The sequence below is a fragment of the Panthera leo genome, chromosome D2 (genome assembly GCF_018350215.1).
Source record: "Panthera leo isolate Ple1 chromosome D2, P.leo_Ple1_pat1.1, whole genome shotgun sequence".
NCBI lineage: Eukaryota > Metazoa > Chordata > Mammalia > Carnivora > Felidae > Panthera > Panthera leo.
This window is the reverse complement of record NC_056689.1, coordinates 86,758,232-86,785,892: the sequence shown is the minus strand read 5'-3', so window position 1 is coordinate 86,785,892 and position 27,661 is coordinate 86,758,232. Positions and strand designations below refer to the sequence as shown.

At 61.2% G+C, this 27,661-nt stretch overlaps 1 protein-coding gene and 1 long non-coding RNA gene across 2 annotated transcripts in view; one reads left to right on the top strand and one right to left on the bottom strand.

Moving 5' to 3' along the window:
- Window positions 1-19,932, bottom strand: part of ADGRA1 (adhesion G protein-coupled receptor A1) — a 36,112-nt gene extending 16,180 nt beyond the window's left edge. The window contains exons 1-5 of the mRNA XM_042908986.1: window positions 19,668-19,932; window positions 18,832-19,033; window positions 12,177-12,304; window positions 10,274-10,397; window positions 1,121-1,242 (exon numbers count right to left, since the gene is read on the bottom strand). Coding sequence (XP_042764920.1) covers window positions 1,121-1,242; window positions 10,274-10,397; window positions 12,177-12,304; window positions 18,832-19,033; window positions 19,668-19,867 — 776 coding nt within the window. The 5' untranslated portion in view covers window positions 19,868-19,932. The remainder of the gene's footprint in view (window positions 1-1,120; window positions 1,243-10,273; window positions 10,398-12,176; window positions 12,305-18,831; window positions 19,034-19,667) is intronic.
- A 3,985-nt stretch (window positions 19,933-23,917) lies between these two features.
- On the top strand, window positions 23,918-27,246 carry LOC122202817. Its single transcript, XR_006194897.1, has 3 exons — window positions 23,918-24,029; window positions 25,796-25,889; window positions 27,117-27,246. It is a non-coding gene; the product is annotated as an uncharacterized LOC122202817 (long non-coding RNA).
- The last annotated feature ends 415 nt before the right edge of the window (window positions 27,247-27,661 follow it).

Here is a 27,661-nt window from a genome sequence, read left to right as displayed (position 1 = left end):
AACAGGCCCACCGAGCCCATAGCGCCACAAGACCCCAGGCCCCTGGAGCCCACAGCCCATGGAGCACAGGCCCGTGAGCCACAGACCTGTTGCTCCTGGAAGCCCCTGGGAGTCTCGCTCAGTCACACGCGTTCTGAGGCTGTCAGAGAGACAAGTGCCAGAATGCTCCGTGGCCTCCATCTCATTCTTCAAAAAGCCAGGCAGCGTTTCAATCAATTATAGGCCAGGAAATTCATTTTGAGAGTGATTTTTAAACCCTGGGGATCTGGGGCCTCCCCGGCAGGAGAAACGAGGCCCTGAAGTCCTGCCTTCTGGCCCCTGCCCACAGCAGAAGCACCAGCTGCGTGGTCAGGGGTCTGCTAGCTTCCGAAAATCAGACGGTGTCGGAAAACCTCTGGGGGAGGTCACCTTGCTTATTAAACGATGAGGCATTGTTTTATCTGCTTCAAAATGAGTTCTTCTGACGGTTTTTAGGCGCACAGAGGTACTCCCAGGTGGCCCTTCAAATTAGGACCCGGACAGAGCTCAGCCCGAGGGGCTGGGTGTCCATGGCCCTGGGACCAGGCCACAACCTCCCAGGGACATCCGCTGCCCCTCACAGGGACCACCTGTCCACCCTGAACCTTCCCAGCTTGTCCAAGTAACAGTCCACTGGCTGGAGCAGGGGCCCCTCTCCAGACCCATCTGCCACCAGCCTTGAAAGGCCCAGGCCACGGGGTCAGCGACCTTGGGGTCAGCGACCGAGCCACCTGGGTCTCTCCCAGCTAACGAGCAGGTACCCTGGCTCACTGAGGCTCGTGAGTGAACTGTCGCCGAGGCCGGAGCACTGACCCATCACCCAGGGCCGTCTCTGCTGTAGCCCCAGGGGCGCAGAGCTCTCTAGCACAGAGGCACGCCCAGCCGCCAGGGGGACACATCGGCCCCCGGACCTGCCGATCTGGCTCCGGCTCTACTCCAGCACCCCGACATCCCTCCCCGGCACCCCACCTTGCCCCCAGCACCCGCCCCGGCCCTGGACACCTGTGCAGACCGGGTTGTCCCCGGACCCCGTTTCCCTTTGAGCCGGTGTGCCGAGACCCCCGGAAGGTAGACCAGGTGGCCAGGCGTGCGTGCTCGGTACCTGAGCAGGGGCTGCCTGGGGCAGGGCGGGGCCTTCTTGGTCACCTGCTTGTAGATGTTCCTGGCGGTCACCCCGATCCACAGCATGGTGGCCAGCGTGGAGTAGTGCAGCAGGATGCCCACCTGCGGGGAGAGGCCGGTCAGCAGCGCCTCCGAGGGCCGCCCCCCAGCGTGCTGCCCCGGAGACCGTGTGCCCCCCGAGGCCTGGGCCTGGGCCCTCCTGCTCCCTTCGCGTCCTTAGGATTCAGCTTGATAGTGACAGGGGATGAGCCCCGCAGGAGGGCACGTGGGGGTCTCACTCAGTGCCGATGTCCCCTTCACAGGGAGTTGCCCGGGCCTCCAGGACTCTGGAGCTGGTGAGATTTGTGTCCTGAGGAGACATGGGGCCGGGGACCCCCGGGCCTGCACACACGGTACCTCCCGGGCGGTCCGCGAGAGGCTGGCCCCATAGGTGCCCCTCCGTGCGTGCACAGTGCCCGCCAACGTGCCCATGGTCAGCCTGGCCCAGACGCGGGAACCCGAGGGCTCCAGGGAGGACGTCCTCTGGGCTGGGCCCCACACGGGTGCCACTTGTTGAGGGGCGGGCGGCCCTGCAGCAGGGGTCTCCCCATGAGGCTGGTGTTGGGGTTGCGTGTGACATAAAGCACCTCCAGGATCAGCCGCTGACGTCCGCTCCCACAGGCGCAGCTGCTGGTTGCTGTGGGAGCTGCTGGCCGAGCTTTTACCCCTCCCCCAGCACTTACTGTGTTAGCTAATCATGCTCTTCTGTCTCCACCTGCTTCTAGAAAACGAGGTTACCTACGAAGCAAGAACCTGACATTTCACGATGACAAGTAAATCATGGCTGTGATCGGAAAGGTGATTCTCTGAATAAAGCTAACATTGCATTATGATGATTTATTGAATCCGGAATTCAAGTTTCACTTATTAGAAAACCTCAAATAACCAAGGGGAACGGGATGGGTGGGGTGGGAGCCCCGGAGCTGTTTGTGGTTTCAGGGGCCTCCCTGCACACGCCTGGTGAGTGCCGCCTTTTCTGCAGCCTTTTCCGCGGCCTTTTCCGCAGCCTGGCCTGGGCCTCCTGTGGGTGCCCGCGTGCCGGACCTCACCCCAGCCTGGGAACTGGGGGGCAGGCACTCTGCACCTGAACCAGGAGGAAGGAAGGGGCGTGTCCGTCTGGCCCTCAACTGAAGGATCGTGGGCTCTCTGTTGAGGGGACTGGAAACAGACGCCGAGTCCACAGAGAAGCCCCAGGGTCAGCAGGGGGTGGGAAGAGCCGGCTATGCTCCCGATGGGCTGCTCTGAGCCTCGCCTGCCGGGGGGTTGCAGCCTCCCCCTCCCAGATGCCACTTTGGGCCGGACACGTGGAGAGGTCATAGGACCCCCCACCTCGGCTCGCCACCAGGACCGGCAGGCTGCCCCACTCTCGGCCCCAACCCGGCGCTGACGCACATCATCATATGGGGCCACTGGCGGCCGGCCGTTTGTGTTCACGATGTCACTTAGGACTTTAATGAGGTGCCCGGTCATCTTCTTGTTGCCATAGCAACCATCTGTTCTCCAGCCGACCAAGTTTCGGGCCACAGAGCATGAGTGTGAGCCACACCTGGATAGGGAAGGCTGGCGGGGGCGTCCCGTGTTCAGGTGCCAGGGTGGTCGCCAGCTTGTCCCCTGTCAGCGTGGGGGCAGGCCTGGCTGCCCCCTGGAGGAAAACCACATTTACCATGAATTGGCTTGTGGAGATGTGGAGGCTAAGAAGTCTGAGACCCGTGGCTCGTGGTGGGCAGGCTGGAGGCCCAGGAGACCCGACTGTGGCTCCCGCCAAGACCTATGTCCCAGCCTGGACAGGCACAGAGAGAGTCCCTCCTTCCTCTGTCATCGTCCCCAGGCCCCTGGTGGAGAGGATGAGCCCCATGATGGGGAGGGCACCTGCCTGAGCCAGCCCACCGGTTCCAGCACTGACCGCATCCACACCGCACGGACGCACCCAGAATGATGTCGGCCAAATGTCGGCCCCGTGATCAGTCAAATCGCCACATTAAAGCCAACTGTCCCGGCTTCTGACGCTGTGGTCTCCCAGCTGTGCCTCGTCAGGCCTGTCTCCTCTCCAGTGGGCAGAGGACAGGGTGTCTATGCTGGGTTACCCTCCATAACAGTAGCGACGTTTCTGTCTTCGTCTGCAAGGCACAGGCCCGACTCAGAGAAATGTCGGGGGAGTCACTTCAAGAATGCCACCTGGAGGGCTCGCTGGGGTTGCAGCCCCGTCTCCTCACCTGGGAGGCGTCTCCCATCTCTGTCCAGAGAACAGAGGTCACTGTTCTCTCTCGTGCACATGGTGCTCTCTGTCCCTCTTCCCCTGCCGGAAAGCTGGGCAGTGCAGCCAGAGTTAGCACGGCTCTGCTCGAAATTCGCGAATGAATGACCGAAGGTATCACGCCCCGCTCCCGGGGACACGTAGTCCGGAGGTCAGGGTGGGATCTACTCCGGAGCTCATAGGCTGGCTTCCCCCGACGGGGTTCCTGAGGATGGCCACCACAGGAGAATCAACCGTTTCTCACACTACCGTCATCACCTCTGCAGACCTTGCCTCCCCGGACCCTTCCAGGCCCGGAGCGCTCCCCGACCTGCCACGCTCCTAGGGTGTCCACCTGGCTAACGAGGCCCCTGGCCTCCAGGAACCCCCATCCAGGCTGGAGCATGGACACAGTTCCCGGGTTTCGGGAGGGGGTGGGCTCCCCAGCGGCACCGAGGAGCCTGGGGGGAGGGGGTGCTGAAGCCGGCTCCTCGCCGCCAGGGACCCGGCACAAGAGCCCTCGTTGGCCGAGCGCGACATCTCACCGCCCTCGGCGGGCTCCGCTCTTCGGCAGGCACCTCCAGGCAGGACACGGATTGGGTTTCCCGGGGTATGTGCTGCGGTTGTTGCCGTGCCTATCCAAAGGCTTAAGGAAGCGTGTCTGCCCCTCAGTGCGGTTTTTAGTCACCTGCTGGCGGCTTTGCTGCTGGGGCTCCAGCGTGGATGGCAGAATCCGGTTCTCGGGGGGGCGCACGGCCTGGACGGGGATTCGCAGGGAACCGAGCCGGATGTCAGGCTGCCTGGGCCCTGGGACGAGGTGCTGTCTGGTGGCCAGTGCCTGGAGCCGGAGCTCAGCCCGATTCTTCCCCATGCCACCCCTGCTTGAACAGCCTCTCACCCTCCCGCCCCAGGGTGAGTCGCTTGCCATCAGTGCAGGGGACAGGTCATTTTGTGTGCACAGACTGCCATCGAGGTCGCCACCGGTGCACCCGAGTGTCAGATAATTAGGCCTCAGCAGCTTCCACAGCATCAGTAAATGGTTGTAGGATTCACAGCAACAGAGGCTATAAGGGGAGCGACACGAGCGCCGTGGATGCCAGGCTGAGACCCTCCCGCCACGTGGCCCCGGCAGACACACACCACCAATGGCAGAACCGAAGAGGGGAGTCCTTGGTAAGATGGCTCTTCAGTCCATGGGGCAGCCCCCATCTGGCTCCTGCCTGGGGACTGGAGGTCACTGTCCACTTGGAAGTCACTGTCCAATTGGAGGAGACTGTCCACCTGGAGGTCACTGTTCACCTGGAGGTCACTGTCCACCTGGAGGTCACTCTCCACCTGGAGGTCACTGTCCACTTGGAGGTCACTGTTCACCTGGAAGAGACTGTCCACCTGGAGGTCACTGTCCACTTGGAGGAGACTGTTCACCTTGAGGTCATTGTCCACCTGGAGGTCACTGCCCACTTGGAGGTCACTGTCCACTTGAAGGTCACTGTTCACCTGGAGGTCACTGTCCACCTGGAGGTCACTGTCCACTTGGAGGAGACTGTCCACCTGGAGGTCACTGCCCACTTGGAGGTCACTGTTCACCTGGAGGTCACTGTCCACCTGGAGGTCACTGTCCATCTGGAGGTCACTGTCCACCTGGAGGTCACTGTCCACCTGGAGGTCACTGTCCACTTGGAGGAGACTGTTCACCTTGAGGTCATTGTCCACCTGGAGGTCACTGCCAACTTGGAGGTCACTTTCCACCTGGAAGTCATTGTCCACTTGGAGGTCACTGCCCACTTGGAGGTCACTGTTCACCTGGAGGTCACTGTCCACCTGGAGGTCACTATCCACTGGGAGGTCACTGTCCACCTGGAGGTCACTGTCCACCTGGAGGTCACTATCCACTGGGAGGTCACTGTCCACTTGGAGGTCACTGTCCACCTGGAGGTCACTATCCACTGGGAGGTCACTGTCCACCTGGAGGTCACTGTCCACCTGGAGGTCACTGTCCACTTGGAGGTCACTGTTCACCTGGAGGTCACTATCCACTGGGAGGTCACTATCCACTTGGAGGTCACTGTCCACCTGGAGGTCACTATCCACTGGGAGGTCACTGTCCACCTGGAGGTCACTGTCCACCTGGAGGTCACTATCCACTGGGAGGTCACTGTCCACTTGGAGGTCACTGTCCACCTGGAGGAGACTGCCCACCTGGAAGTCACTGTTCACCTGGAGGTCACTGTCCACCTGGAGGTCACTGTCCACCTGGAGGTCATTATCCACTGGGAGGTCACTGTCCACTTGGAGGTCACTGTCCACCTGGAGGAGACTGTCCACCTGGAAGTCACTGCTCACCTGGAGGTCACTGTCCACTTGGAGGTCACTGTCCACTTGGAGGAGTCTGTCCACCTGGAGGTCACTGCCCACTTGGAGGTCACTGTTCACCTGGAGGTCACTGTCCACTTGGAGGTCACTGTCCACTTGGAGGAGTCTGTCCACCTGGAGGTCACTGCCCACTTGGAGGTCACTGTTCACCTGGAGGTCACTGTCCACTTGGAGGTCACTGTCCACTTGGAGGAGTCTGTCCACCTGGAGGTCACTGCCCACTTGGAGGTCACTGTTCACCTGGAGGTCACTGTCCACTTGGAGGTCACTGTCCACTTGGAGGAGTCTGTCCACCTGGAGGTCACTGCCCACTTGGAGGTCACTGTTCACCTGGAGGTCACTATCCACTGGGAGGTCACTGTCCACTTGGAGGTCACTGTCCACCTGGAGGAGACTGTCCACCTGGAAGTCACTGCTCACCTGGAGGTCACTGTCCACTTGGAGGTCACTGTCCACTTGGAGGAGTCTGTCCACCTGGAGGTCACTGCCCACTTGGAGGTCACTGTTCACCTGGAGGTCACTGTCCACTTGGAGGTCACTGTCCACTTGGAGGAGTCTGTCCACCTGGAGGTCACTGCCCACTTGGAGGTCACTGTTCACCTGGAGGTCACTGTCCACTTGGAGGTCACTGTCCACTTGGAGGAGTCTGTCCACCTGGAGGTCACTGCCCACTTGGAGGTCACTGTTCACCTGGAGGTCACTGTCCACTTGGAGGTCACTGTCCACTTGGAGGAGTCTGTCCACCTGGAGGTCACTGCCCACTTGGAGGTCACTGTTCACCTGGAGGTCACTGTCCACTTGGAGGTCACTGTCCACTTGAAGGTCACTGTTCACCTGGAGGTCACTGTCCACCTGGAGGTCACTGTCCACTTGGAGGAGACTGTCCACCTGGAGGTCACTGCCCACTTGGAGGTCACTGTTCACCTGGAGGTCACTGTCCACCTGGAGGTCACTGTCCATCTGGAGGTCACTGTCCACCTGGAGGTCACTGTCCACCTGGAGGTCACTGTCCACTTGGAGGAGACTGTTCACCTTGAGGTCATTGTCCACCTGGAGGTCACTGCCAACTTGGAGGTCACTTTCCACCTGGAAGTCATTGTCCACTTGGAGGTCACTGCCCACTTGGAGGTCACTGTTCACCTGGAGGTCACTGTCCACCTGGAGGTCACTATCCACTGGCAGGTCACTGTCCACCTGGAGGTCACTGTCCACCTGGAGGTCACTATCCACTGGGAGGTCACTGTCCACTTGGAGGTCACTGTCCACCTGGAGGTCACTATCCACTGGGAGGTCACTGTCCACCTGGAGGTCACTGTCCACGTGGAGGTCACTGTCCACTTGGAGGTCACTGTTCACCTGGAGGTCACTATCCACTGGGAGGTCACTGTCCACTTGGAAGTCCTGCTCACCTGGAGGTCACTGTCCACTTGGAGGTCACTGTCCACCTGGAGGAGACTGCCCACCTGGAAGTCACTGTTCACCTGGAGGTCACTGTCCACCTGGAGGTCACTGTCCACCTGGAGGTCACTATCCACTGGGAGGTCACTGTCCACTTGGAGGTCACTGTCCACCTGGAGGAGACTGTCCACCTGGAAGTCACTGCTCACCTGGAGGTCACTGTCCACTTGGAGGTCACTGTCCACTTGGAGGAGTCTGTCCACCTGGAGGTCACTGCCCACTTGGAGGTCACTGTTCACCTGGAGGTCACTGTCCACTTGGAGGTCACTGTCCACTTGGAGGAGTCTGTCCACCTGGAGGTCACTGCCCACTTGGAGGTCACTGTTCACCTGGAGGTCACTGTCCACTTGGAGGTCACTGTCCACTTGGAGGAGTCTGTCCACCTGGAGGTCACTGCCCACTTGGAGGTCACTGTTCACCTGGAGGTCACTGTCCACTTGGAGGTCACTGTCCACTTGGAGGAGTCTGTCCACCTGGAGGTCACTGCCCACTTGGAGGTCACTGTTCACCTGGAGGTCACTGTCCACTTGGAGGTCACTGTCCACTTGGAGGAGTCTGTCCACCTGGAGGTCACTGCCCACTTGGAGGTCACTGTTCACCTGGAGGTCACTGTCCACTTGGAGGTCACTGTCCACTTGGAGGAGTCTGTCCACCTGGAGGTCACTGCCCACTTGGAGGTCACTGTTCACCTGGAGGTCACTGTCCACTTGGAGGTCACTGTCCACTTGGAGGAGTCTGTCCACCTGGAGGTCACTGCCCACTTGGAGGTCACTGTTCACCTGGAGGTCACTATCCACTGGGAGGTCACTGTCCACTTGGAGGTCACTGTCCACCTGGAGGAGACTGTCCACCTGGAAGTCACTGCTCACCTGGAGGTCACTGTCCACTTGGAGGTCACTGTCCACTTGGAGGAGTCTGTCCACCTGGAGGTCACTGCCCACTTGGAGGTCACTGTCCACCTGGAGGTCACTGCCCACTTGGAGGTCACTGTTCACCTGGAGGTCACTGTCCACTTGGAGGTCACTGTCCACTTGGAGGAGTCTGTCCACCTGGAGGTCACTGCCCACTTGGAGGTCACTGTTCACCTGGAGGTCACTGTCCACTTGGAGGTCACTGTCCACTTGGAGGAGTCTGTCCACCTGGAGGTCACTGCCCACTTGGAGGTCACTGTCCACCTGGAGGTCACTGCCCACTTGGAGGTCACTGTCCACTTGGAGGAGACTGTCCACTTGGAGGTCATTGTCCACTTGGAGGTCACTGTCCACTTAGAGGAGACTGTTCACCTGGAGGAGACTGTTCACCTGGAGGTCACTGTCCATTTGGAGGAGACTGTTCACCTGGAGGTCATTGTCCACCTGGAGGTCACTGTCCCCTTGGAGGTCACTGTCCCCTTGGAGGTCACTGTCCACCTGGAGGTCACTGCCCACTTGGAGTCACTGTTCACCTGGAAGAGACTATCCACCTGGAGGTCACTGTCCATTTGGAGGAGACTGTTCACCTGGAGGTCATTGTCCACCTGGAGGTCACTGTCCCCTTGGAGGTCACTGTCCCCTTGGAGGTAGGTCACTGTCCACCTGGAGGTCACTGTCCACCTGGAGGTCACTGTCCCCTTGGAGGAGACTGTCCACCTGGAGGTTATTGTCCACCTGGAGGTCACTGCCCACTTGGAGGTCACTGTCCACCTGGAGGTCACTCTCCACCTGGAGGTCATTTTCCACTTGGAGGAGACTGTGCACCTGGAGGTCACTGTCCACTTGGACGTCACTGTCCACTTGGAGGTCACTGTCCACTTATAGGAGACTGTTCACCTGGAGGTCACTGTGCACCTGGAAGAGACTGTCCACCTGGAGGTCACTGTCCACTTCGAGGTCACTGTCCCCTTGGAGGAGACTGTTCACCTGGTGGTCATTGTCCACCTGGTGGTCACTGTCCCCTTGGAGGAGACTGTCCACCTGGAGGTCACTGTCCACCTGGAGGTCACTGTCCACCTGGAGATCACTATCCACCTGCAGCAGACTGTCCACCTGGAGGAGACTGTCTGCCTAAAGGTCATTGTCCACCTGGAGGTCACCATCCACCTGGAGGTTAATGTCCACTTGGAGGTCATTGTTCACCTAGAGGTTACCCTGCCCGTGGAGGCCACTGTTCACCTGGAGACTACTGTCCACATCACAGGAAACTCTACCTGGAGATCGCTGTTCATTCTGGAGGTCACTGTCCACATAGAGGTGACTATCCACCTGGGCTGAGCTGGAGCCAGGAGCAAGGGGTGTGAGCGAGGCTCTGGAGGGCGGAGCCTACAGAGAGACTTGGGTGTGGGGCCGCCTGTCCTGGGCCAGGGCCGCACGGAGCAGCAGGAGGAAGCAGGTGCTGCTGGTGGGAAGGCCCCCTCCGAGCTCTGTCAGAACCAAAGGGCGTTTCCCCCCTTTTGAAGGAAAAGTCAGGTGAGGCCATGGAGTGGAAAGAAGGCCTTTTGGTGACTTGTTCTCAATGCTGCGATGTTCAGAAGCCCCTATTCTACCTGAGACGGGAGCAGAGCCTCTCGGAGTGAGCTCCATGTGGGGGGCAGGGCCTCTGCGGCCTGGACTCCCCAGCCACCTGCTCTGGTGCCAGAGCATACCTGGACGGCGGTGGCGGGGGGGTGGCGGTTGGCCCCTTCTCTGTGCTCCTGTCTCTGGGCCAGTCTCTGGGAGGCGGGAAGCTCCCGACCCTATTCCGGGGACCAGCACCGTTTGCCGGACGGGAAGCGTCCAGTTCGCATGTGACCAGACGCCTCGGAGCCACCTGGTCAAGCGAAAAGCAAAGTACCTGACACGATCCAGTGCTGAGCAGAATAGTCAGCCTCACGTGGCAAAAAGGCTGTAATACAGGTGCCCTGGATGCTGAACTACTCCCTCCAGGAGACACATCTGAACAAATACTCGAGTGTTTTTTCATAAACAAGACAATTATCATACATTTCCCTTTTGGTAGGAGCGGCGATAAACACTTTAAATTTTGTAGCAAAATGAGGGTGTGGATGGCACTCACCGCCTGGCACAGGATTGGGTATTTGGTGCGGTTCACGCCGCCGGCAAACACTGTGAAGGTCAGAGCCGCGTGAAAGCAGAAGTTGAGGAGCGTGTGCCGGCCTTTCCGGCTGATCCGGATGGCACTGTGGGAGACGGAGATGTCCCATCAGGACCCAGCACGCAGAGCGAGGTGCACAGATCAGCCCTCTTCCCCAGTTGCCATGCTCCGTCCACGTGGGGACCGAGCTGAAGACCCCCGAGGTGTCACCGAAAGAGGCCGGGGGAGCCCACCCAAAGGACCAGATGGATGGGAACACACAGGGTGTGTGTGGCGCCCTCAGTGTGTGGTTGTTGGACGTTTTTGTGTTAAATCGACTTGGAATGCTAGACTGGAGGGTTTTGAGAAATCTCGAACCTGGTCATTGGACAGATGCTGATACTGAAACCTGAGACTCTATGCCTTGTCTGGTCACAGAGCTAGAGGGTGGGACACACCTGGCCACACCTCCTGATTCCCAGGATGGAGTTCTTCTTCCCTCTCTGAGCAGATGTCTGGTACCTCAAGAAGAGGGCATGACTGTGACTGACTGGAAGCAAGACCCCTGTAGTCTGTGGCCTAGGACCTTGCCTATGGCTGTGACCACCTCCGTGACTTGGCCTCCCCCTGGCTACGGCCATGGTAGAGATTACTCATCCTATTCTTACAGCTGTAATGGTGGCCACAGTTTCTCCATGGCCTTGGACATGCCCAACCCTCTCCCCATGATCATGGCTTTGGACATGCCCAACCCTCTCCCCATGATCACGGCTTTGGACATGCCCAACCCTCTCCCCATGATCATGGCCTCGGACATGCCCAACCCTCTCCCCATGATCACGGCTTTGGACATGCCCAACCCTCTCCCCATGATCACGGCTTTGGACATGCCCAACCCTCTCCCCATGATCACGGCTTTGGACATGCCCAACCCTCTCCCCATGATAATGACCTCGGACATGCCCAACCCTCTCCCCATGATCACGGCTTTGGACATGCCCAACCCTCTCCCCATGATCACGGCTTTGGACATGGCCAACCCTCTCCCCATGATCACGGCTTTGGACATGCCCAACCCTCTCCCCATGATCATGGCCTCGGACATGCCCAACCCTCTCCCCATGATCACGGCTTTGGACATGCCCAACCCTCTCCCCATGATCATGGCCTCGGACATGCCCAACCCTCTCCCCGTGATCACGGCTTTGGACATGCCCAACCCTCTCCCCATGATCATGGCCTCGGACATGCCCAACTCTCTCCCCATGATCATGGCTTTGGATATGCCCAACACTCTCCCCATGACTGTGGCCTTGGACACACCCAAGCCTCTTCTCATCACTGGTTATGCCCACAGTCTAGGCTTTGCTCATGACTTTGATTATGGGCTTGATCCTGACCATGACAGAGACCCCTCCTCACATTTCACAGTGCATCTTCAAGTGATGCAGACAGCCCCAGGTCATTTCCCCGCACAGGCAGAGGTGGCCAGGAAACCAGCTCAGAAGAAAGACAACTAGATGCCCCCCTGCCCCTCCCCAGATTAAGAGGCACAACGAAAAGGTGTGTGAGGGTTCCGCGAGCTATGCTAACTTCCCAAGGCTGTGGGCCCTTGGAGCACCTGAACTGACCCTGGGCCATTGGAGGAAGTACCTATTTCACCCCTTTTGATAAGAACATAGGTGGCCCTGGTGGAGGCCTGGAGTGGAAGGGCATGGCTGTCCCTGAAAACTCGGCGGAGGATTTGGCCACGCCTGCCACGTAGGCAGGTGGTCCGTGAAGTACCTGCCAGGGACTTCTCACTACGTGGGGTGGGGAGGGTCTCGTTTCAGGGTTTGCATTTGAAGGTAGAAGCATGCAGTCTTGGTGCCGAGTGGGGCCTTACTTTTGGTGCACGACGTAAGTGATGACAGAGGCGAGGAGACAGAGCAGCATGACGGCGGTGCAGGCATACACCACGGGGTGCAGGAACTCCCCTGGGTCCTGGGGCAGGGAGAGCACGGTTTTCAAATCCTGGATAGAGCACAGAGCAGAACGAGTGGGCAACGTGGCGAGGAACTGTGCACCTTGTGGAGCCACCTGGCTCCCCCCGGGTCTGGCCTCTCCCCTGAAAGCGGCCGGAGGTGTCTCCTGAGTGGAGCGGAGGTTTGTGACGGGCGCCCCGCTTCCTCGGAGCGCGGCTGTCTCCCCAAACCCGCCCGCGCGAGGGTCCGGATGGAGCCGTGCAGATGTCCCGCCTCACGCGCATCAAGATCCTGCTTTACAAGATCCCCCGGGGGAATTTTGTGTCCAGCGAGTCCCTGGAGCCGACTCAGGTCGGTGGAGGAAAAGCGGTTGACGCGATAGGTCGGCAGGGCCCCGAGGCCCTCAGGACAGCACCCGCCTGGCACGAGATTTACGTGCCGGGACCACGTTCCCCAAACTCCAGCGACAGGAAAAACGGCCGCAAAGCGCACGGTCATGTGGGCGGGTTGGCGAGGCCTGCGCTCCAAGCTCCAAAGCCGGGAGGTTTCTGCCCTGGAGGAGGGGCCCCCGGTGCACAGACCCTCGTCTGCTGTGCGGGCTCCACGGGCTGGGAGTCAGGAGCCCTGGCCTCGTGCATCTTTGCCCTCTGCCCTCTGACCCCCCGAGCAACGCTGTGTTGTAACTCGCAGCGTCACAGGGAAGCCCTGCTGTGGACCGAGCCAAGTCCCCGGAAGCACAGGCTGACATACTTGTGCCCCATGTGACTAGTGGAGGTGGCTGTCACAGAGGTGATGGCCATCACAAGAGGTCATAGGGTGAGGCCTCGTTCGACAGGACCCATGTCCTTATAAGAGGGAGACTTGGACGCGACCTGCCCAGAGGAAGGCCATTTGAGGACACAGCAGGAAGGCAGCCGTCTACACGGCGGGCTATTTCTCATAGCCCTGTGACATCTGATCTTGAACTTCCAGGCTCCAGGACAGAGACAAAGACAATTCTGTATTTTAACCTGCTCGGTCTGGGGTGCTGGTTGCAGATCCCCTGGCCTCCCAAGGGGTTCTGGAGATGGACTCCCACTCCTTCCCGGGGCGCTGGTTACCTCCTCCCTCCCCCTCCCTCCCCCTCCCACTCACCGGGCACTTTAAGGCCCCTCCCCAGCCCAGGGTGCTGGTTGTGTCCCCTCCGCCCCCTTCCCCAGGTCTTGACCCCTCAGCTCATGTTCTGAACTGCGGGCTCTACCAGCATGGCCTTGGTACTTGCCAGGCTTGGGGGGCAGGTGAGGGCAGGTGAGGGCTGTGTCCATGGAGGCTGCCCTGGGGAACCCCGGGGAGACAGTGCTGAGCTGCCCAGCTGTGAGGACAGGCTGTGGTCAGGGTGGGGGTTCTGCAGCCTTGTCAGCAGCCGTGCCCGTGGTGGATGTGCCCACCCTGGGCCGTGTCTAGATGCGTGGTCAGCGCAGCGGGAGGTGGCCAGTGCTCCTCCAGGAAGGCGCCCAGCCTGAGTCACGTGGGAAATCGAGAGAAAATCGTCCTTGCAGGGCCCTTGGCCTCGCCATGGCCGGGAAGCTTCTATGTCCAAGAGCTCAACCTGCTTCATTTCCTGGGGGATAATCTCTTGTCAGTCCAGCTGAGATGAGGCCCTGGCCAGCCGGGGGACAGCCGAGGGCCACCCTGGTGTCCAGCCATGGCCTCTGTCCCCTGATCTGCTCCTGCCAGGGACTTTTCCAAGGAGGTCTCTCTGCTGCCATGATGACAGCAGATGGGATCCTGTCACCAGGGAAAAGGTTCCAAGTGACCTGGACACGACCCAGACTCCTCCCTGTCTGGCCGCTGAGGATCTAGCTGACTACCAGAGCCGGAAGTAGCACCCCTGGCCCAGCAGATGACCCGATGTGACCGAAGGAGGGGCACTGTGTCACTCGGCAGGCCGTGGGCTGGACACCGTGGTGATCCCCTTATGGTCCTGACTGTCCTTCGGCCAGGAAGCCCGAAGGGCAGGTGTGGACGTGCACAGAACACCGAGGACTCCTGTCGGGACGACTGGGGTTTCAGCAGGACCCGTGCTGCACATGTGGCTCCAATTCCCATGAAATTACGAGCCCAGGAGGAGAGACAGCCAAGGAGGCCGGCCTCAAGGTGACAGGGTTCCAGGGCCCTCTTGGGGAAGTGAGTGTCCTCCCTGATGCAGCTGACCAGGCCACCCCCCCCCCCCAACACCGAGGCTCAGCCCCGGGGGAAGGGTCTGCGGCCTGGGTCCCTGCAGGGCTACCCACCCTGGCCACTAACCCATGGCTAATGGAGGCTTCCTCCTAAGGTACACACGTCAGGCAGGCCTCGATGGCTGGGGCGGGCACCTGCTGGGCCCTCCATCCTGCAACACAGAACTTCTGCCCGTGTGAGGACAGGTTTCTGTGATGTGGGACTTAATTGCCTGTTGGTGAAGAAAGAACAGGTGTTTTTTGTTTTTAATTTTTTAATGTTTTTATTTATTTTTGAGAGAGAGAGAGACAGAGCACGAGTGGGGGAGGGGCACAGAGCGAGGGAGACACAGTATCCGAAGCAGCTCCGGGCTCTGAGCTGTCAGCACAGACGCGGGGCTCGAACTCATGAACCGTGAGATCATGGCCTGAGCCGAAGTAGGACACCCAACTGACTCAGCCACCCAGGCCCCCCAAGAGTGTTTTATAAGAAAGGTGGAGCAGGGCCGGGCGTCACAGCTGAACGGGCCTGCTGGGCTCCCGTTGGTGTCCCGGTCCACTGGAAGTGCTCACACACCCGGCATCCCAAGTTCTGGAGCGCTTGCCGTGCGTGATGGTGGGAAGGGTGCGTCCTGTGGCTCCGGAGAGCCCCAAGGGTTTGACACTTGTCACAGGCGGCCAGCGCCAGCTTCCAGCCAGTGGAAAATCACTGCAGAAGTCGAGGAAAGCAAGTTTCTGTGGTCAAATCCTGATATCGGATGATCTTCTCACGGTCCATTTCTTCTGAGAGTTGGACGCTGCTGACAGGTGTGGAGCGGGCCCGGCAGGCTCTCCGCAAGTCAGGCCTGATCGCGTCCCAGAGACGTGCCCGGGCCCTCGTGTGCATGATTAGTTCTTTTCACAAAGACGATGGCTTTTACCTTGGTGTCTAAAAAACACTGGCACTTCTCTTGGAGCCCCCTGGCTGCCGGGACCGGGTTCCTGTGCGCATACATGTGAGCAAGCCGCCGGCGGAGCCCGACCCAAGCGTGTTTTCTCACCAGTGTGCTCGGCACGCCTCGGGCTGAGGCCTGGGGTGGGCCCACACCTCTGGGGACTCGCAGTCCCTTCGTGCCCTGTCTTGGGGCTCCGTCACCACTCCCCCAGAGACCCCCGCCTTCCTGCCGTGTTCGCAGCCCTGACTCTTGGTTGGAGGTGGGGGCAGGGATGGCGGGAGAGGAAGGCGTAGTCTGCAGCGACGCCTGGTGCCCTGCGTCCCCGCCCTGCATGTGTGCCCAGGGTCGGAGAAGTGCGTCCGGTGGCCAGGACCCTCATCACAGAGCTTACGTTCGAGCGCATCCTACCCTCCAAGTCTTATCCACACACACTTCATGCTGAGCCAGGGGAAATGAGACCACCGTTCCCGCCACAGGCAAACGCGTCGGGAGGTCAGTTCGAGACGCAGCGTGTCCCGATCGCGGCGCCCGGGCCAGCTCACGCACGGCCGAGGTCACCCTGCTTCAGGGATGCGTTCCCATCCGAGGGCCTGGCTTTGAGCGAGGCAGCAAGGGAGGCTTCTGATCCCAGAAGAGCTGTGCCAAGTGAGTTGTCGCAGAAACAGAGCCTCACTTCCTTTCGGCTTCTGCTTTCTTCCTGCAAGTTAGTGACCAAGGGTGCCCTTGTACATTTTTAGAGATGACGCTTAAAACTCAAAGTAGGGAAGGCAAAAGGGAGACACCATTTTATATTTTAGGGTTCACACGTACACAGGTTCCTCCCGGAGGGCCTGCACTGCAAGTGTCCCACGGACAAAATCCTCGTGGTGTGCGGGGCTGACTCCCCGGGACACGTCCCTCCGGGGCCCTTCAGACCAGAACGGACCTCACGCCCGAGAGGCTGGGCTCAGTCCAGACAGCCGCTCCCACCGCCGTGGCCCCCAGCCCGCCGTGCCTGCTCACTGCTCTGCCTTTCCAAGCTGTGTGGCCGTGTCTCTCCTTCCGGGAAACCGAGGCTCCATCGTCCCAAGGGCTGGCCTGCGTCCTCCGTGGAGCCTGGAGGCACAGAGCCCTGGTCTGGGGTTTGCAGGCATTTCCCCTGGTCCTGAGGCTTACCCCCTTTTTATGCTTTATTATTATTTTAGTTGGGTGTGTCTTTTGGTATGTTTTGCAAATAAATCACCTAGACGTTAAGAGAGACAGGAAGGAAGGAGGAGGGAGGTCTTAAGTCAGGGGCCGGCCGCGGGGCGCAGGGAAGGGGCTCTGCCTCTCGGGCTCAACATTAGTGAGCGGACGGACCTGTCCTCTGAGGTCCCCTTGATGTCCCAGTGATCAGAGGAGTCCCCACGACGCCTTGTCAGCCACGGGGGGTGTGGCCGGGAAGGCAGAGCTTGTACAAAATGAACGTGGCCTCCCTCACAGCGACCACGCCGCTTGTCGGGTGAACCACGAGACCTACGCTGTGAAAGGAAACAGGAAGAAAGCACACAACCTCGGACAACCTCTTACTCCCTTCCAAGATGCCACCGAGCTTTGAGGAGGAAAGTGTGCGGATCACAGAAGGCCATGGGGTGCAAAGCAATGCCCGTCTGGCAGCTGCTCGGACGTGAATACCAACAGGGCCACTGTCCACACCTGCCCTGCTTGCTAATAGCCGTGCTGGTGGCCTGTGTCCTGCAGGCCCCACAGGGGAGCGTCCGGGCTGCATGTGCCTTCACGGTCCCGCCGGCACGCTGACAGCAGACGGGGCGCCTGTCCAGGAGGGAGGACAGAGCCTCAGTGTAACGCAGGCGTCAGCGTGGCCCCCGAAGCGCTTCCGCAAGACCGAGCGTCTTCACGCTCAGGAGCCAGAAAGCGGGTGGCTGGCCTCGGTGTCAGGGAAGCGGACCGCCAGCCGGGGCACACGTCTGGCTGGCGGTGTGAGTGCAGCAGTGTGGGTGGGCAGGGGCGGGCTACCCTGCTGGCCACAGCCTCTGGTCTTCCTTGTGCCCTGGGCCCCTGGGGCGAAGCCACGCAGGTGTCCGCACTATAGTCTCAGGGACACACGCAGGGAAGCGTTTGCAGCAGAGCGGCCCCCACGCTGGGCTGGGCTCTCCATTTCTTCTGGAGACTCTCCAGTGTAAACGTTATTTGTTAAGAATCAAAGCCCAACGAGCTGCGGAGATCCCAAACCCTCCGGGCAAGTGTAACCCGCCAGTTTTCACTGTCCTGGGCTGGCCAGTGTCCAGCGTCTGGGACCAGAACACAGTCACTGGGGACTGAAGGCAGAGTGTAGACGGGACGCAGAGTGGACATGGGGAGGGTCACCCAGCGGTGCTCAGAGAGGCCAGGGAAGCTGCTGCAGGGTCCCGCCCCCGCCCCCCCAGCCTCCTGCAACACCTCTGAGCTCACCCTTTGTCTGCAAATGACAGGTTCCATTTGCAAATAAGGCTCTAACCTGAGGGTGGAAAGCTGGAAAAATGCCAAGGGGGGGGGGGCAGCCCTGTTGGGCAAGGCACCCTGGGTCCCCTGAAAAGCTGGGGCCCCGGCCAGGCCGGCGGCCTCCCCAGGAGTGGTGAGCCTGGACGCACAACCTCTAGGCTGCCTGTCACCCTCCGGGCCGGCGAGGCTTGGAGCAGTGGCATGCACAATGCTGAGTCTTGGCCACAAGCCCGACCTTGTTTGGGCGTCTCGAGCAGAACAGGAAGGAAACGAACAAGTGACTCAGACAGACCCCCCCCCCCCCATGAAGCAGACAATCGGTGTGCATTTGAGTCATTGCTGGCGTCCAAGCCACGGCTGCTGCCGGCCACGTGTCCTGTGGCCATCGGCATTCCCTGCACGCGCTGGGCCCTCCACCACCGTCCTTCACAAACACACACAATGCATTATTTACCCGGCCACCAGCCTTCCCGGAACGCAAGCGGCAGCGGCCACATCCAGGCTACACGAGCCTCCGGGACGAGTCCCCTCATGGCCCTGCCCACAGCAGCCGTGCCCCCTTTTCTGGTGACAGAGGCGTCCTGCCCCCGTCTGCTCTACGTGCTTCCGAAGCCCACCCGCGTCTCCCTGCCGTGCAGCCCACTTTCTGATGGGAAGGGGCTGGCGGAGCTGCCCTGGGAGCGCTGCACACGACGGCCTCGGACAGGAGGGGCAGCGACCCCGGCCAGGGGCCAGGGGGGGCCTCCCCGGTCCTGCACCCGAGCCCTGGGGGAGGGACCCAGGTCCGTATCTCCTCCCATGATTAAATGGCTCCACATTGCAGCATGCCTGCCACTAATTAGTATGATCGACGCCGAGCAAGCCCACAGCAGAGCAGCCGGCGGGCAGCCCTGGACACCGGGGCCCGATGCTGCTAACTGGCCACGTGGTAACTCCACGGACAGGGGTGGCCGGGCCCCGCTGCCCGGGGGGCGCGTACTCACCATGAGCCCTGCGAAGCTCCTGCAGCCAGAGTGCGGACGGAGCGGGGTCGCCGCCGAGCCGATTATGTGGCACCCTCCTCCCCGCCGGCCTCCATGGCCGTCCCGAAGGTCAAGGTCCCACACAGTGGCTGTGGGGTCCAGCCCGGGGCCAGGGGCCTCAGGGCGACGGTGGGGCGGGTGAGGGTCACGAGGTTGTCCCCATCTGTGAAGATAGGGCACGGTTAGGGCAGGGCGGAGGGTCCCCGGGGCCTCAGCCAGGCGTCGCCCCCCCCCCCCCCCCCCCCCCCCGTGGCCATCCCACCCGGCCAGTCGGTCGGAGCGTCGGGCCGGGGGCTGCGTCGCCAGGGGCACGCGGGGGGCCTGCCGTGTCTGCCGGGCTCTGGTGCTGGCCGGGGGCTCAGGAGCCGCAGGGACCTCGGGCAGCCCTCCCGGAGCACTGCCTTCCCCACGTTGGGAGCCGGCCTCGGCTCGCCGCCCAGCACACGCAGCTCGGCCCCGAAACATGTCTGTCAGCTTAAGTCAGGGAACCGAAGAAGCCTCGACTCGCCGTCCCCACGATCGGCCAGCCCCAGGCCGGCAGACACAGGGGCCGGCGTCGCCCCCCGGACGCGCCATCTCCGTGGCGGCTCCGCGCCTTCCGCGGAACCCAAAGTTATACAGCATCTGCCTCCGGAACAGCAGGAGCCGCCCCAGCCCGCTCGGCGCTGCTGCCCGAGCAACGGCTGGGGGAGTGGACGCCGCGGCCGGCCGGAGGGCTCCGACCCTGCCCGCCGCGCTGCCTCCCTGCCCGGGCCCACCCGCCACGCAGCCCCGGGAAACGCAGCCCAACTTCTCACCTATTCAGGCAGAGGCAGCGGGAGCCCCGGCGCTGCGCCGCGCGGTGCCGACGGGCTGTGGCGAGTTCTCTGTGCCGGGGAGCAGTTTTCCATTCCGAGCTAGCAAGTGGAGTTATCAACAGATTGCAAGACTGCAGCCCGGCCACGGCGCCACGGGCACTGCACCGAGAGAGTGAGTCAGAGCCAGGACCCGCAGACATTCAATGCAATTCTCCGCGGGTGGCTTCCAGAGCTCCGCGTGGGGACCGCCAGCCGCCTCTGCGCCTGCTTCGGAGGGCGGGCGACAGCCGGGCACGGGGACCGGGCCGGGAAGCAGGAGCCGTAACCATGGGGATGGGGGAGGCGCTGATGGCGCTGGGCGGGCTGTGGCCCGGCTCCCTGCGGCAGGGCAGAATGGTTCTTCCCAGCCCCGCCGGCCGCCCGGCACACTGCAGAGCCGATTTAAAGAGACAACCGGCCAGGTTTTGCCTCCGCTTCCAACAGAATCGGACAACTCACATTAAAGCACTTCCCTGAAAGGAGGCGGAAGGAGGACTGGATGATTTCACTTTATTTTTAAAGAAAATCCTCGTCCGTTGAAGGCTCCAGGAACAGAAATGTGAGCAAGGAACCGGAGTTCAGAGGAATTCTCATAGTCCTTGTATTAAAATATTCTCAGATCCAAATTGCCTGCCGGTGTGGGTGGGCCGTGGCCTTGCACAGAGAGGCCCCTGCCCCCATCCAGGGTCCTGGCCCAGCCCCCCGTCGGGCCGGGTGCTGGGGGGTGGAGGACAGGTGAGACCCGGGGACGCGGGTGGGCTTTGCAGCCAGCACGACCCCTGTGAGGGCTTCTGGCTCTGTGCCCCCAGTCAGGTGCGGCTGGGGGGCCTGGGGACTGTGCTCGGCACACACGTGTGAGCGTGGGGGAGGCCCACGCTCTTCCCTCCCGGCTGGAAGGTCAGGACACTGGTGCCTGCTCGGGAGAGCCCCCCCCCCCCCCGATTCTGGAGGGCCTGGGCCTGGACTCTGGGGCATCACTAAGATTCACGACTTTCTCAGCTCGTGGCCCTTGCCTCTGGGGGCTGTGTTCCCCATGCTTCTCTGTGGATACAGTGATGAGGCCTGGGATTTGGACAAGGAATGTGAAAGCCAGAGGGGTGAAGAGTGTGCGGCAATGTGGGTGTCCGTCCCCAAGCCCTTACCCGCCCCAGCTTTCCGGGATTGCTCCCCTGGGGGTGGGGGGCCCCGGCTTTTGTTCTGGACAAGTGGGGCAAGGAGGAAGGCGGGAAAGCCCGCTGTGAGCTCAGGGTTCAGCCCAGACTGCTGGGCGGCCCCATGGGGCTTGTCCACCTGTCGATCCCTTCACAAAGACTGTCCACGTTCAGGGCATGACATGAACACGGGCCAATCCCTCACCAGGGCTCCCAGCCCGGAGATGGCAGAAGGGTGGTGGGAAGGGCACAGAGGAGGGGCATTGCTGGCGGCCGCCGGCAGTCTCTTGCTCTGTGCACAGCCTTGTGCTCTGTCCCAAGAGCCTGTGATTTGCCCTGGCCTCAGAGCAGAGGCGGTAGGACCAGAATCGGGGCCTCCTGAATCCCAAAAAGGCAGCTTCTGGGAGAACTTACAGAAGAGGCTATTGGGAGGCAGAGGACCGGGCCAGCCCAGTCCTGGACGCCCCCAGCAGCCCCTCTAGCCAGGCCTCAGTGCTGCCCTCGAAGGGCACGTCCAGACCCTGCACTCTGTGGCCTGCATCCAAGGGGCCACACCCAGAATCCACACCTGGGTGCAGGTGTCCCTCTGGAATCGCTGGGCTGCCCCACACTGAGGGCTGTCGGAGGAGCCTCATCGGAGGGCCTCTGGCTTTGTGAGGGGCAGCGCTACCCCCGCCCGCCCACAGCTGCCCTGCCATCGCCCCTCCGGGTGCCCGGTGCACAGCCTCAGGACTGCACACGGCAGGACATCTGTTACAGACCCAGGCCTGGGGCAGCAGGTGGGGGCGGGGCACGGCATCCCCTCACACATGCCAGAGGCCATCTGTACCCAGCACAGGGCAGCACAGCTGTGAGATGGGGAAACAGGGGCACCAGCGGTCAGACTCCCTTTGCTGTCATTCCACGGAGCCTGCCTGGTCGTCCCCCTGCCCCCCCCTCCCCCCCCCCCCCCGCCCCCGGAGGGTCAGGGACTGTGGGTCCAGGGCTCAGTGTGACCGGCCATTGTGGAGAGCCTCAGATCTTCTCTCTAATGAGACAACGTCCTCGGCTTGGAGAACAAGGAGGGACCCTGCTTGATGTGGCTGCACGGAAGTCATGGCACCATGCTTGCTCGGGAGGGACGTGCCCTCACGTTGCTCTTGGGGCCTCAGAGGATCGGGGCCACAGAGACAGTTGTCACATACTTCTCATCGCTCCCAGCGCGCCAAAGACTCTGAGTGAAACAAGTGTTCTAGGGCTCAGGCCTTCTTACGGCACCAGGCACTTGCTCCTGATACTTGCGGGGTTGGGGGGCGTGCCTCGGTTCTTTCCAGGACCAGCGTCTCCCCAGGGAGCTCTTGGCTCCGCTTCCTGCAGGAAGGCCAGGGTTCTGGCACATTCTGAGTTCAGGCCTCTGTACAGAAGGGCTCACCGCAGACGTGGGTCTGCACTCTGTCCGTGTGGGAGGCAACACTGACCTCCGGACGTCCAGCCCTGACCTCCTATCCACTGCCTGAGCTGTTCGTTCCACTGAGAGTGGTTTCCTTCATCTGGGGAAAGTTGCTTCTGACTCAGAGGTGGACGGCTGGGGCTTTCTGTGCAGGACAGTGGGACGACCAGGCCCCGCGTGGGACTTCCAACTAGGGGTTTGCCTAGTCAGGGAGCATAGCCCCAGGGGGCCGAGTCCACCCTGCTGCTCGGATGGAGCTGGCTGGATGCTTCTGCCGTGCTGAACGGCCAGTGTCCAGTGTCCTGGGTCCCTACGACCAGGGCACGTGCTTGGGGGGTGGCCTTTCTCTGCACCTGCCGGCTTCCGGAACCGGCAGCCATTCACGGGACAGGAGGAAACAGTCTGGGGAGGACGGTGGGGCCGCCTCAAGACCAGCCTCACAGTGGATGGAATCAAAGGGTGACGGACGGCTGGGGGTGTCAGCACGGTGACGGAGCCAGTACAGAGGGGCTCGGGGAAACTACGGCGCTGACTTCCCTCTGTCCGTGGGGAGCGCCAGCTCAGGTATTAGGTGGCTAGAATGGCTCAGCCCAGACTTGCCTCCTCTCAGAACATTTTGGGGACTTTTGCGGGTACCTGCTTTCCAGCCACCGCAAGGGTCCTGGTAACCCGAAAGCAGAAGCCCACGGTTGCTGGAGACGTGTTTCCGGGTGAGAGCGCAGCCTGGCCCTGGGGGGTGCAGGACGCCCGCTCTCGGCGCACTTAGCATCCAAGGCTCACGAAGCGGAATCAAAACCGGCTCTCCCGTTGCCGTGGCAACCAGCCCCGCCCCCTCAGGCGTCAGTTTGCATCTGTGCAGACCATTTGTAACAAAGATTTGCCTCAACAGATTCATTCTGCCCTGAAGTGGAGCCTAGTTTGAGACCCAAACAATGAAACTAACAAACTTGTCGGGCTCCCAGGAGGAGTCAGGCCCCTGACCAAGGCCACGGGGAGGTCACAGGGAGGCCACGGGACATTTCGTGCTACCTCCCATCTACCAGACCATTCGTAGTCGGCAGGCAGTGGAGTGTTTTCAGGTTTCACCTCTGGAAGGTGTCCTGCGGGGTCGGGCTCCAGGGTGGGGGTAGTCTGAGCAGGGCCCCCCCAGGGCTCCTTGGGCCCTCGCCCCTTGCAGACTCTGGGGAGCAGGCGGTGGGGGGGGGCACACAGCAGCCCCCAGGTTGCTCTTGTATGTTTAGTCTCGTCTCCCTCAAATCACATTTTCTCCCCCTTCTTAGTCTTCTGACCCCAGGGGTAGGACACACAGCAGCCACATGGGCACCACCCAGGGGTGCTGTCTGTGACCAGGAACTCAGGGAGCCGCACCCACACCTCCTGGGCTCGACGGTGGCCCAGAACCCCAGCCACAGGCACGGGGCGAGTCTGCTGGGGGGAACTTCGCACACAGCAGTGTGTTCGTAGGGTGAGAGCTGGTCACCTGGGGGTCGGGGCCGCCAGGAGGGGCGGCAGGGCACCAGCCCGGAGTTGGCTCCGTGGAGACGGGAGGGTGTGTGTCTCCTGCAGACGTGCGGCCGTCCTAACCAGGGCCTGTGTGTGGGCTTTTCCCGGTCAGACCACTGCTTCCCGCCCAGCTGGCGTCGCGTCTGCACACGGGACCAAGACAGAAGCGGGAACACCCAGGGCTCCGATGGTTTTACACCAGGACTAGTCCAGTTTCCAGACCTGAACAGTTAACCAGAAGTTAGTGCTTCCCGAAGGCTGTGGGCCGGCTGGGACGGGGGCCGGTGTCTTGGGGCCTGACACTCTCTGTGGGCCCAGGTTCCCATCTGGGGCCCCTGTGGGTGGGGGTGGCTCCGGGGGTCCCCTTCTACGAGGGCCGTTCCCTGCAGCCCCGTTCAGGGTGGCCGACGCAGGCGGAGCTCGGGGTCCTGCTCAGAGGAGCCTGGGAGTCCTGCCCCCTCGCACGTGCCCTCCGTCCAGCACCCGCGTCTGCTGCCGTCTCTTGTCACCCCCTGGTGCCCTGTGTCTGTGAGGGTCAGGCCCAGAGCAGTCCGTGCAGCGCCCGAGGGGATGTGTCTGTGCTGTGGGGGGTGCAGCCTCTTCCTGGCGACCGGCCCGGGAGATCAGCCACCGAGGAGCCCTCGACCCGGCTCCAGCCTCTTGGCCCCGCCGTCTGACCTGCTTGGCCTGCGCAGGTCCTGGGGCACGTGGCCCTGCCAGGCTGCCGGTCCAACGCGCCCCGGCTCAGCCCGGCCTCGCCAGCCTCCTCCTCGCTGCCGCCTGGTGCCTCCTGCCAAGGCTTCTTGCGCTTGGGCCAAAGCAATTTCACCAGATTAGACGTGGTCAGAAGCAAGTTGTTCCGCCTGGCAGTTCTGTTAAAATAATGATTTGTCTGAAAATTAATATTCCCGAGTCACTGGTTCTCTGGTATTAGCAGTTTTGGCACACCACAAGACAGTCTTCTAGTGCTTGATATCTTGAAGCATTTCTTCCTCTCCTTTTAAAATATCCTTAAGCATAAAAATAATCTTTATTTTTAATTTCCAACAGTTTGTCAGCCAGATATTCTTGCTTTAAGCTGTTGGAACAGCAGAGGTTTGGGACAATCTGGGCACCTAAGAGCGGGGCAGGATTGGAATAACACCTCACAGTGAGGCACGGAGTGTATACGTGTGCACGTGTGTGCAACAGTGTGCGTGTGCAGGTGCGTGTGCAGTGAGGCGGCCGAGAGCACCGTGGGGCACTGGTACCGGTGCCCGAGGCCGGGCAGGGTGATGAGTGTTGGTCAGCTTATTGTTTTGGATCCATACTTTCAGAAATTACCTTCTTGAGTCTATGTAGGTTTTTTTGGTAAAGAAAACCCCCAACAAAATCAGTGTGAACAATAACAAACGACGTGATGTTTTTATAGTTGTAACATTTAGATTTTTTCAATTAGCTCCTTATTGTGGTCATTTGGTCGGCTCCACTGTTTGCCTAGATCACAAAGCAGGATAGGAGACATAACTAAAATTAATTCTATACACACCAACCCCCCCCAAGGGATGAGTAGAAGGCAAACATCGTGGAACAAAGGCGGAAAGCCACTGGAATCCTGAGGAAGAACTCATGAATATAGTGAACATTTACCCAAACACAGTCCTACAGGAGGCAGGGCTTGGTGCTCTTGGATCTGTGCCCCGCGGGGTCTCTGATGACACCAACGTGGAACCGACCGCGTGCAGGACAGCGGGCACCGTGAGGACGGGAGCAAGGGTGGCCTTGCCAGAAACTCGCAGGCTTCTCGGGAACCGTGTCTGCTCGGGGACGGAACCACAGAGTCAATGCCGAGCCCCAGGTCACGCTCGTGCTCCAACGCACCTGTCGCGGCCGGGCGCCCGTGGCTCTGGCTGTGCTGCTAGGCAGCGCTGGTTTCCCCCCAAACTGGGAGTCCTTCTTTCCCAAGGGGGCTTGCTTCTCTGGCTCCCGGAAGTCTGTAAAGGCTCAGACCCTCATTAATTTCACAGTGCGTTTCACAGACAGTTATGTGACCGGTAAGCCCAGATGTTCTACGTCTTCCCGCTAGAGCAGCAGGAGAAGGAAAAACTCAGGAAAACGTCGGTGAGTGGGAGGTGGGTGGAGGAAGCAGAAGGCACACACGGCCGTCCGTGGCAGGAGGACCCCACTGGCGCAGCCGAGCTGCGGGTGCCGCCACCAGCCCGGCCCAGCTTGTCCCCAGCATCCCTGCCCCCCTGGACGTCCGTTTCTCTCTGTGGGGCCCAGGGGCCTCCCTCCCCTCCCTCGGCGGGGCTCATGGGCCGTGCTGGCCTCTTTCCTCCTCGCCCTCGCGCTGCCCCTGCCGATCAGCCTGGACCTGCTCCAGGCCCAGACCCACGGCACCTGGAGGGGCTTGAACCTCCCTCCTTGCGACCTCCTCAGAGATGCCCTGAGACCCCTAGGGCGGCCGGGGGGGAGTCCCTGCTGAGCAGGCTCACGTCAGCCTTCTTCCGGGCAGGCCGCACCCTTTGCCCCGGCTCAGGGGTTCAAGGCCCTGCAGAGGGCAGGATGCTCTGGCTCCCTGGGCTTGTGGGGTGTGAAGTGCAGGGCCTGGGGCCGCCCAGCAGTCGGGAGCTGTGTCCCCCGCCTCGACCTGACCTCGAGGTGCCTGTCCTGCAGCTGGTGACCCGGGGAAGTGATGGCCAAGCACAGACCGCACCGGGTGGAGAACGGGCCGTGTAGGCCCCGGGGCCAGACCTGACCGTCTTTAGGGAGTCTGGCCAAGGCCTGCAACGCCCAGGACCCCCGTGCCCCCTGGAGGTGAGGGCGCAGCATTGCAGAGACCTCCCGCCTCCTACTTCGAATCCCTCCATCCTGCTGGTTTAATCCTCTGTCACTTCTGAAACTCTGATAAAACAAGCCTTCTTAATCCTGGGTTTAATAAAAGATTCTCCATTGAGCAGTTTTCTCCAAATGCAGTTGGGACACAGCCGGATCCATCAATCAGGCTTTCAAGATGACTTCTGGAACCTGCCTCAGCGTCCGCCCCGTTCTCCGTTCCCGGTGTGGGTGCAGGTGCCTCCCCACGGCCCTGCGCACCCGGGTCCCGGGCCCTTCGTGGGTGGTGCGTGTGGGGGAAGGGCGGGTGGGCCCAGGTTGTTCCTGGACCAGACCAGACCCCTGCCCGGCACCGCCCAGGTCACTGTCATAAGGATGAGGTGCTTTGTGCCCGGGGGAGGCTGGCCCGTGTCAGCTGGTGGCACTTCCTGACCAGGAGCTCCCGTGGGCCCCCGGAGGGCCCAGCTGTGTGCAAAGACCACCGCCTCTGACCCCTCCCCCCCTCCCGGGCAGGCAGCCGCAGAGACCCAGCTCCGGGCCGGCCCCACACATGTGCATCGCCACCCCGATGGGGAAGGGATGGACACCAGACAGAAGCAAAGAGGACGCTGCACCTGGAATCACTCCCCAGGCAAGTGGCTGGACCCTGGTTATCTGTTGCTTAGAAAACTCAGGAAAAACACAGACTCTGAACATCTGCATCTCCTTCCGTATGGCCTCCCGGCTGCCGTCTGGGCGGTTAGCAAAACCGTGTGCTGAGACCCCCACGTGCACCAGGAGGGGTGTCGTGCTGGAAGGTTCCGAGCATCCTCTCTGGGCTTGGCAGACTGTGTTAGGAGAGAGACATTTTGGAAGGAGGATGTTAAATTGGAAATGAACCCGAAAAGCTTAATGTTTGGATTCTGTGAAGGGGATACTGTGGCTCTTAAGTTCTCGATGAGGCGTCAGAAACGTGTGTAAATCGGGTGGTTTGCGGCGAGGCTGATGCGTCCGTGGCCAGGCCCTTGCGTCCCCGGCAGGCGGCACGCAGCCCCCGGGCCTCTCCCTGGAGCCCCATC